The sequence below is a fragment of the Gracilinanus agilis genome, chromosome 2 (genome assembly GCF_016433145.1).
Source record: "Gracilinanus agilis isolate LMUSP501 chromosome 2, AgileGrace, whole genome shotgun sequence".
NCBI lineage: Eukaryota > Metazoa > Chordata > Mammalia > Didelphimorphia > Didelphidae > Gracilinanus > Gracilinanus agilis.
Window position 1 is genome coordinate 194,881,116 of NC_058131.1, and position 10,974 is coordinate 194,892,089.

Here is a 10,974-nt window from a genome sequence, read left to right on the forward strand (position 1 = left end):
GGGGCAGTCAGACCTTCCGTACATATCAGAGAAGAGTACGCTATAAAGTTGTAGCAGTTCATCCTCTACCTCAGGAACAGAGAAGAACACCAACAGTTAAATAAGGTAACAGAGGGAAAAACAACTAGAAAATGAGCAAAAGCCAAAAAAAAAAAAAATACCAACCTTAGAAAGTTGCTTTAGTGATAGGGAAGACCAAACTATTCAAAAGAGGACAATACCAGAAAAGATGCATGTGAAGTCTTAAAGGAAAAATGTGAAAGGATTTCAGGCCCCAAAAGAATCCCTAAAAGAACTTGAAAGGAAGTTTAAAAGTCGAATAACAAGAGAACTGACTCATATTTTCCTGAAATTGAGAAAAAACAACTCGGGAAGACGGGAGTTCATTGAAAAAATAAACTCCCTAAAAACTAGAATAGACCAAAAGGAAGGGGAGGCATAAATGCATTGAAGAAAACAACTTCCTAAGGAATAGAAAGGGCCAAGTGGAAATAGAGATCAAAAAAAAACACGTGATAGACATGAAAATATTCTATAACACAAGTACAACCAGATCACATTACTTGTCATCTGGGGGAGAGGTGGGAAGGAAGGAGAGAACATGGATCACAAAATGTCAGAAAATTTTTATTAAAAATTTTCTTGACATAATATGGAAGGATAAAAGTTAAATAAAAATCAATAAAATAAATTTTTAAAAATCAACCAGTCATCATTTCTTATATCATCACAATCATATACCACTTTTGATTCAGTCATTCCCTAATTGATGGGCATTTTCTATAAATTCTATAATTTCCAGCTCTTAGTCATCACAAAGAGAGCTGCTATAAATATTTTAGAACATATAAGTTCTTTTTCTTTTTGTCTCATCACGTTGGGGAAAAGACCCAATAGAGGTATTACTGGATCAAAAGGTATTCATATATAATTTTATAATTCTTTAGGCAAAATTCTAATTTGTTCTCCACTAAACTGGATCACTTTTCAGTACTACCAAGTAGTTCTATCAAGAAGTGTAGTATCCCAATTTTACCATATCCTCCAATACTCATCATTTTTCCTTTTTATCATCTTAGCCAATCTGATGGGTGGAAGATGGTATCTCAAAGTTGTTTCAATCTGCATATCTAATAATAATTTAGATAATTTTTCATAACTATGGGTTTGATTTCTTCCTTCAATTCTTTAGAATATGAATTATTATTTTAAAAGTATGTATAATCTGGACAAAACCACTTATTTTTTTAAATTGACTATCCTTTCCAGTGTTCATTGAAAAAGTACTGAAGAGACTCTATCCTTCTGTTGCAAGTCAACAGCTTCAGTCTACAACAGAGACTTCTGCCTCAAAACCTGAACTAGAACCAAGTCAAGTCCGGCCTTCAGCAGGTAATGTTTTAAATAGACAGTGGTTTTGTCTTCAAAAATTTCAACCTTCTGCTACTTATTAACCACAACCTATGAGATCTTTCCTGATTCGTACTCAATTTATACATTTTTTTCTTAACTGAAGTGATTGATTTTGTAAGGAAATAACTTTTAGGTGGTGAGGTATTTTAAAGTCAAAATATGTGAAAATATAGATCAAACATATTGTTTTTCAGGTATGATCCATCACTTCAAGTTTGCTCTAAAAGGTTTTGCATTTGAAAATAATTTAATTCTTGTGTGGGATATTTTTTTAGTCTTAATTTCCATTTGAAATTTACTGTGAGGTTTCTTCATTCATGTTAATGCATATTGTAATAGTTTATATGGAGAATTGCAATGGAAGTGCATCCTATAGATGCTGAATTTCTCTATATACTCATTCCCATTTATATATTGTATGGTCTTGAATATATCAAACTACAGAATTCTATGGAGCTTCCAAAAAAAGAGATCAGCATAATCTATAGGCCATGTAAGAAAAAAACTAAGTTGATAAAGAATTTCTATTTTCTAGACTAGAATATGCAGATGAACAGCCTCTTTGAGTTAATCCATCAGTATAGGTTTCTTTGACAGAGATATGCCACCCCTGTTTTCTACTTTTCAACTCCCTTTTTATTTGTTCTCTTCCCTCATTAGAATTTAAGCTTTTTGAGGTCAGGGACTGTCTTCTCAAACAAATTGATTTACCTCCTAATCTTTAAGAGCAGTTAAAGGATAATAGTAGTATAGATTTAGAGCCAGAAGGGAATCCAATCCAACCCTACTCATTCTACCTGAGGATGAAACTAAGTCCCAAAGAAGTTTCATAGAAGGATGATCTATAGGAAACTACATTTTTACCCATTATAGAACCATGACCACAAAATGTGGAGAATATATCTCATTGTGTTTTTTATCTATTGAGTATAAGAAAAAAGCATTTATTTAATAGAGTAAAATGCCACCTTAAAAGTTCTCCTTTAATAAGGTCTCCCATACATTTGTTAATCTTACACAAGAGTCTTTGAAGCATATAACAACAGAAATAACCTTTTTGTAACAAACCTCTATTCATTAATATCAAGTGAGACACAAAACAGGAAGACATAATTGCCAAAGATATTCACCACTACCATAGAGTTGATTCAACACAAGGTCAAATTTGAAGTGGCATTTCCTATAGATAGTGAAGTACTTTGCATATTTCTATGAAGTTCTCCACACATTTATCCATATGTGGAAGTCTTTCCTAATTTTCTATCCACTAATGATAACTGGTGACATCATATCCCAGAAAACAGATGAACCAGGAATTACATCTATATCACTAATATAAAATATACAGCACAATAAGATATAATCAGTTTAATTTGGGGGACATTTTGTTATTGCTATACTTCTGTGTCTTCTGATCATTTTTCTTAATGAAAATATTCATGACATATAACCAAGAGATTTCTCTATAAAGTTTAAATCTTTGACCCCTCTGATGTCTTATTCCTGAATCTCATTTTCTAGCATATTTTTTTGCCCTTCTTATTTCTTTGTATCTTTGCATTGAAGTCACTAAGGATTAGAGTATATGTTGATTTAATTTAGGAGGGCTCATTGGGTTCTTTACAGAATTTCCTACCTTTTCGTCCTTTGCAACAGAGATTGATGCCCAGACTGCAATTATTTTGATTTTGGTCTTTCTCCAAATACCCTTTAGAAGTTTATAACATGAAATGACTAAATACTCCTTTTAATGGCATTTCTTACTGGCTTTGGTGGCATGTACAATAAAATTATATCCTCGATCCTATTTCTTTGCATCTCCATGTTGGAACTGTGAGACAGTCTTCCATTTAGCTGCAGCTTCCCTTTGTCTTACATTTCGATTACAAATAGCCAAGTTGCTGTTTATAAACAGTTTTTAAGGTTTTTTTCTTTTCATATTAGACTTAAAGTATAATCCTAATAGTAGGATCACTGGATTGAGGGATTTGAACTGTTTTATAATTCCTTTTGTATGTCGTATTGCCTTTCAAAATGACTATATAAATTTCATCATTCTCACAGCAGATAAGTAGTATACCTGATTCTGCATAGACTCTCTGATATGATATGGAGTTTTACTGTTTTTAGTTAGCTGTCAATTTAATGAATAATACTGAAGAGTTATTTTAGTATGTATTTTTTCAGATTACTAGAGTTTAACAACTTTTAAGATGATTGGAAATATGTATTTTTTCCTTCAAGAAGCATTTTTGTTCTTGAGCTATTTATCTATTGGGAAATGAGCCATGCTTTCATAAATTTGTGTCAGTCCTCAGAGATTTTTATTAAAATATTTTCTATTAAAATTTTCCCCTCCCTCAAGTAAAAATGTTGCTAAAGTTCATAAGTTGGATTTTTATAAAAAATTTAACAACCAGATGTAAGAGTTGGAAGAGACATTAGGTCATAAAACTTAATAGCTGAACTAAAAAGATACCGGGCTAGACATTTTCAACAGTCCCTTTTAACCCTCCATAAAAAGAATTAAACCCCAGAGACAGACTATTTACAGCTAAATAATTTGGACAAAATTGTTAGAATGCTAATTCTTAAGGTGCTTATTCACCTTAATTAAAAATAATAATAATTAATTAATTAGTGTGATTTGGCTAATTAATTAATTATTGATGTGAATGATTAATTATTATTATGTTGGGGCCCTCAGAGACATTCCTCTCCTGCTTCAGTCTCTACTGGTAGACCTGCTTCAGTCTCTACTGGTAGACCTACTCCAGCTCTTCCCTTACCGTCTTGCAAAAAGTAGGAGGCTCTGCCCAGTCACATGGGGTTAGAGAAGGAACCAAATTAGATTTCTTCTTGGGACAAGTCTTTCTTTGGCTACAGAGACTCTTCCCAGAACATCTTCCTCACTCTACCTAATCTGTACAAAAAGTGACAAAAGCTTATTGAGCCCAGTCAGAAAATTAAAGACCAATAGCCAGAGGTGGAACTGGGAAGGGGTCAGAGTAAGTAGCTATCTTGGGCCTGAAGGAAGGAAGTCTGAAATCTCTCTGAGGCCACTCATCTTGCCTCAAAAACTATTTTGGGCAGGGACCTCAGCTGATGAAAAGTAAATTCTCCACAGTTTGGTTTGGTCTTCCTGCCAGACCATGTTACCCTCTATTCAATAAACTCTAGTGACTTCCTATGAAATACAAAATCCTCTGTATGGTATGGAAAGCCCTTCATAACCCAGCCCCTCCTTCCTTTCTTGTCTTCCTATACCTTGCACACTGTACCTCTTCAACATATTCTTCAATTGAGTGACAGGTCTCTTTGCTGTTCTTTGAATAAGATATTCCACATCTTAGCTCCAAGAATTTTTACTGGCTATTCCTGTGTCTCTTCTTTCAAATTGCAACTTAAATTTTCCTTAGAAAACCTTTCCTAAACCCTCTTAATTTTTAGTCCTTTTATCTGACAATTATTTCCTTCTTACTCTGTGTTACTTGTTTTTACATAGTTATTTCCACGTCTTCACCATGAGTTTGTGAATATATGGAGCATAAGAACTTTTGCCTTTCCTTGTATCCAAAGTGCTTTAGCACAATAGGTGTTAATAAATGTTTATTGACTGCCTTTTCAGGCCTGCCCTGGGTGACACTATCCAAGTGAGAGGAATCAAAGTGACAGGAAATATAAGGGGAAATGTCTAAGACTATCAAAGATTCCAATAAAAAGAAGATTTATTTAAAAACCTAGGTCAAGGAGGAAGTTAGGTAGCTCAGTAAATTGGCAACCAGACCTAGAGACAGGAGATTCTAGGTTCAAATCTGGCCTCAGACACTTCCTAACTGTGTGTCACAGAGCAAGTCACTTAACTCCATACTGCCCAGCTCTTACCACTCTTTTTCTGCCTTGGAACTAATACACAGTATTGATTCTAAGGTAAGGGTTTAAAAAGAAAAAAAAAAACACACCTTAGGGCATAGGCAGATAAGCCAACAGAAAAACGTTAAAAATCTAAAGAAATAATAAGTATTAAAATACCCAAAATGTTATAAACTTCCATAAATAAATATTATAAAACAAAGGAAATTGAACCAAAACCTGATAACACAGAACCCTTACAGAGTCCCAAGAGAACATAGCACCAGAACCTAGCCTTTACCACTTTTCTATCTTGCAACCAATTGATTCCAAGATGAAAGGTAAGATTTTTAAACAATTACCTTAATTAGAGAATAATGCAATATAAATACAGAATAATGCAGGAAGTTAGATTTGTCTAACTCTATATATAATCACTTCAGGGAGACAACAAACAAAAGACACAGACTTAAATGAACCCTTAATAATGAAATCTTAAATATGGAGGGAAAAAAACAAATCGGAGAAATAATAATTGTGTGAAAAACATCAAGATGCAGATCATAAACATTTGATTATGAAATTGAAAAGACTTTGCATAAACAAATGAATGCATCAAGAATAAGAAGCAAAAAGATCATCAGGGAAAGGATTGTATTAATTATATCTGCAAAGAGTTCGTACATAGGGACAACTAATAGAAATATATAAAAGATCAAAAGTAGCTAGAACATATAAACAAACTTCTCAAATGAAGAATTGTAATCTGTTGCCTGCCATGTGAAACAATGTTCCAAATTAGTAATAATAAGAGAAAAAGAACTCAGAATAACCCTGAAGTTTCATTCCATAGTTTCATAATGTAAAATTGACAAAGATGACAAAAAATGGGAATAGTCAGTGATGGAAGAATTGTAGGAAGATGAGCACATTCGTTGTTGATGGAGCTGTGAATCTATATGACCATTTTAAAAATCAATTTGGAATTACACAAATAAAGTGACTAAATTAGCCACCAGTTTTGACCTAGAGATTCCACTGCTACATATAAACTCCAAGAATATCATTGATAAAAAAAGAAAAACTCCATGTACACATGCTACAAAATATAGTATTTTTTGTGGTAGTAATGAGTAAATTGGGAAATCACTAAACAAAATGGGTATGTACATATGATGGAATATTGGAATATAACTATGCTGCAAGAAATGAACAAAATGAATAGAGAGAAACATGGAAAGATTCCTGTGAACTGTTGCAACGCAAAGAGAGCCAGGACAGCAATATACCCAAAACTTCAAGAATGTCCTTGAAAAGAACCACCACAAAACATTCAAAACTGAATTATGTGATATAAAGATCAAGTTTGGCCCCAATTAAGACATATAAGAAAATACCTCCCTCTGTTTAAGACATAAAGGTCCACATATGTAAGATATCTCACACACTCAGATTTTCTTCATTGTGTTTAATTTTTTGTTACTATCATTGCTTTTCTATTCCTCTCTTTTTTTAATTCTTTTTTTAATAAGAGGTGGATTCTTTGAGAGAGAAGAATAAAAAGATAGAGAGATAAATGTAGATCATGTAAGAACAAAGACTTCCCCAAGAACCTATTTTAGAAAAACACAAAGAATATAAGAGTTTAACGTTAGTTCTTTAAAAATCAGAGTTAGAAAGCTTCAGGAGAAGGGGAAAAAAAAGGATTTCATTACTTGCTTCTTCCCTGCATGAGTCTGTTAGTCTGTTTTTCTTTATCTCTGTCTCTGTCTCTTGGTGTCTCCCCTTCTTTTCCTATATCCCTTTCTCCCTCTCCTCTGTCCTTTTCTTAGCTAATTGCTATAGTGTCAACTTCAGATTTATATATCTATGTCTATTATTGATTGTTTAATACTGATTATTTTTGACAATCACTTTTATTTTCATGGTGATCTATATTATTCTAGTAGTAAACATAAATCTTATTTAAGTAGAATTTTTACTTTGAGTGATTCCCTGTTATTTACAGGATAAAGTATAATATAGTCCTTAGCCTGGTATTTTAATTAGTGGAAATTTGTTTTGTACTATGGAGAAGATCTCAGTCCAGTAAATAAACATTTATTAAACCTACTTTGTACCAATACTACATTAAGCACTGGAGATACCAAAGAAAGGGAAAAAACAATTAGACCCTACCTGCAAGGAACTTTCATTCTAGTGGGGAAGACAACCCACAAAAAGAAGCTCAAAGCTAGGGAAGAAAAAGAAGGCACTTTGTAGGATTCTTCAGTTAGGGGAAGGATTCCCAGAATCAGAAAGTACTGTTAAGGTATAAATTCCAGGGCTGAAGTGATCTTTCAGGGTAAAGGTTCCTAGGTCATGATGGAACAGTCTAGAGAAGTATAATTGGGTGGAAAATGAAGAATAAATAAGGATTTGATGTTCTTCCATTGTTTCAGTCATGTCTGCCGCTTTGCAACCCCATTTGGGTTTTCCTTGGGAAAGATAATGGTTTGTCATTTCCTTCTCTGGCTCATTTTGCAGATTAGGAAACCGAGACAACCAGACTTGCCTAGGGTCAGATAGCTAATAAGTGTCTGAGACCAATTTTGAGTTCAAGAGGAGGGGTCCTCCTGACTCCAGGCCCAGCACTCTATTCATTGCACCACCTAGCTTTTCTTTAAATTAAATGATTATGGATTAAGGTTTTAATTGAAAACAACCAGTTTAGTAATTTTTCCATTTCTTTCTTTTCAACATTAAACCATGTTATTCATTTAGGATTTTATATTTGTATATTAACATTTTGTGTTTATGTTTTAATTATATATTGTTTTATATGTATTATGTGATATATGTGATATGTACATATACATGTATTCATATACATATGCATATGTTTGTATACATATATAGACTTTGAAAGAAATAGATTATGGTAATAAGTATCTGTTCTTGAATTCTACAAATTAAAATATCTACTATTTAGGTATTTTCTCTTCCATAAATATCATTGTATTCATTTATCTATAATGCTTATATAATAATAGTAATTGTTCCACTGCCTTTCTTAAACTAACAAATGAAAAACCCTATACTACAAGTGTAGATTTTGAAATATCCTTGAGGATTTAACAGATAAGTTGTAATGGAATTGGAATATTATAACAGAAAAAAATTTTTGCTTCAATCACCTGGATATAACATTTATTAAAATTTAAGAATATTTTTAATAAATGATACAATGGCAGATACTCATAAACTCTTAAATTCTGTGGAATGAAAAGCTTTCAAAATATAAAGATCTAGTGGAAAAAATGAATGCCATGTGGGAACAGATATGTTCCTATTTTCCCCATCATCCTCTCTGCTTCTGGAGCTGTTTCAATGATTCTTTCAATGAGTCTTCTAAAGATGAGTTTATATCTAATACTTTTATTCATTTAAATAAAGAGGCCATTTTTTCCATCTGCATAGCAGGCTCTGTAGAACATTAAACATAAAAGAAGAATAGGATAGTAAGTTATCTCAAGACCATTTCTATCTGAACTCCACTGACCTAAATTAAGAAGAATAACAAAATGATATTAGTAATTCATTTATATAGCATTTTAATGGTTGTAAAGTATTTTAGGTACTTTTTCTCATTAATTACACTTTTCTCTACCAAATGAGGTAACTGATGAGACACAGAGATGTTAAAATGTTAAAAAGGGATGCAGAGATGTTAAATAACTTGCCTGGTCATTTAGATTTTAGGTGTCTTAAGAGAAATTCAAGCCCAGCTCTTCCAGGGCTATGGTTTACCACTTTATCCATTTTGGCATGCTGCCTTCTTAATATTGCCATGTTCTCATTAGAAATTTTAAAAGTTATGTTTGCCTATTTTAGCTTGGATTTTTAAATCCCAGCCCTTTAAGGAAAGTTGTCTTTCTCAGAGAGCCAAAATAGTTGATCCTGTGAGTGGTGTTCCTAAGGGACCAGTAAGGAAAAATTAATTAGTAAAAGACTAGCACCTAAATATTTGATAGGAAGTAAAGCTAAATATTTCATTAAACTTGCTAGCTAGCTGGACATGAAAACTGTTGATGTGAGAACAGAAAATTATAGGGTTTTTACATAAACCAGTAGTATTATGTTCCTTTTCTGTTTTCATTCTTCTTTGTTGTGAGGCAAGGGAGAAGGGAAATACAGCCGGACTTTGGAATTGATAAGAAAAGGAACACCCTTTAATAACCTCTTTAACAACCAAAGTAGAATGAATAAAACATTTGCCATTCTATTAAAAAAAAAAAGTCAAAGGTGGTTGCTGGGGAGAACCTATACATAAGGGCTTTTGATTCTAAATTGCTCTGATGACCCTATGTTTATACAAGGCCTATATCCCAGAAATAAACCTTTGACTGTTTAAAAACTGAGGATACATTAATTCAGCTCCAGTCAGAATTTTGTTAAGCAGTGATTTATAATTATTTAGGAAGATGTGAAGAAAAAATTATATTTTTAAATTTAAATTCCTTCAAACTTATTCAACATTTTGATAGTTTTAATGTCAACATTAAGTAATGCTTCTACTTCCATTTTTTAACTGATAATTATATTCTTAATACCCCAAAAGTATAATTCATTGGATGAGAAAATGTTTATTTTATCATTTTAGAGTCTATTCTAGCTTGAGAAAATTACCTGCCTATCCTACTCATAGATGCAAGACATTCTAATATATGAAGTGCTGAACAAAAGACCCTAAATTAGCATTAATCTGTTCATTGTACCTATAAGCATGCTTTTAGGTTCAGAATCTAACCCAATAAAATGAGAAGGTAAATTTAAAACACAGGTCACAAAGCAACCTTGACATCTTTGTTCCATATATAAACTCTTAACCTCTTAACCACCTGTGCAGGGGATAATCTCTCAGAATTGAGCTATAAAGAGCAGTTGTACAGTCAGATTCTTTCCTTCTCTTTCAGTTCTTTCTCCACCCCTTAAACTACAAAAGCTCAAAGATCTAAAGTAAATCTAGGACTAGAGATAAGCCAGTTACTTAACAGTAATACATAAAGTGCCAACTATATGTTAGGCCTTGTGCTAAAAGTTAGCAATACCCCAAAAAAGGGAAAAAAGCCCAGTCCTCATCCTCAGGGAACTAATATTCTTTTGGGAGAACTAACATACAAGTAGCAATGTACTACCATGTCATATACCAAGAAAATCAAATGGATTCCATTTTTAAATTATTCTATTCTATACCAACCGACACCATCTTGTTAAACTGCTTAAATTACATTTTAATGTCTGGGCTAAATTTAGAAGTTCAGTTTTTCTGTAAATCAATTCAAGGAAGTCTCTCCTTCAAATGAGTCTGGTTTGTTATCTATATACCACTAACTAGCCCTCTAGGTAGACTGCATCAATCAGAATTTATTAGTGAAAAGTTGTTGCTAATGCTGCATTCCTATTTCCAGCCAATCATATTGTCCCCCACTTATATGAGGCTTCAGATTTTATACCCACTTATATTATTTTCCCCATATATGACACTGTTGACTTCTATCTTTTGGGTGTTCTTTTCTTTATAAAAATATCTGAATATTCTATTACACACAAAGAGGGCATGGGAGAGAGAGGGGACAAATACTATTATAAGAAGGAGAGGAAGAGAGCATAAAGAGGTAATAATCAAACCTTACTCTCAGTGTAATCAACCCGGAGAGGGAAGAGTAG

General features: G+C 32.8%; 1 protein-coding gene across 5 annotated transcripts in view; it reads left to right on the forward strand.

Moving 5' to 3' along the window:
* Positions 1-10,974, forward strand: part of ERICH1 (glutamate rich 1) — a 160,676-nt gene that overhangs the window by 39,271 nt on the left and 110,431 nt on the right. For all 5 annotated transcript variants that reach the window (XM_044663606.1, XM_044663603.1, XM_044663604.1 and 2 more), the window contains exon 2: positions 1,270-1,392. In XM_044663606.1, coding sequence (XP_044519541.1) covers positions 1,270-1,392 — 123 coding nt within the window. The remainder of the gene's footprint in view (positions 1-1,269; positions 1,393-10,974) is intronic.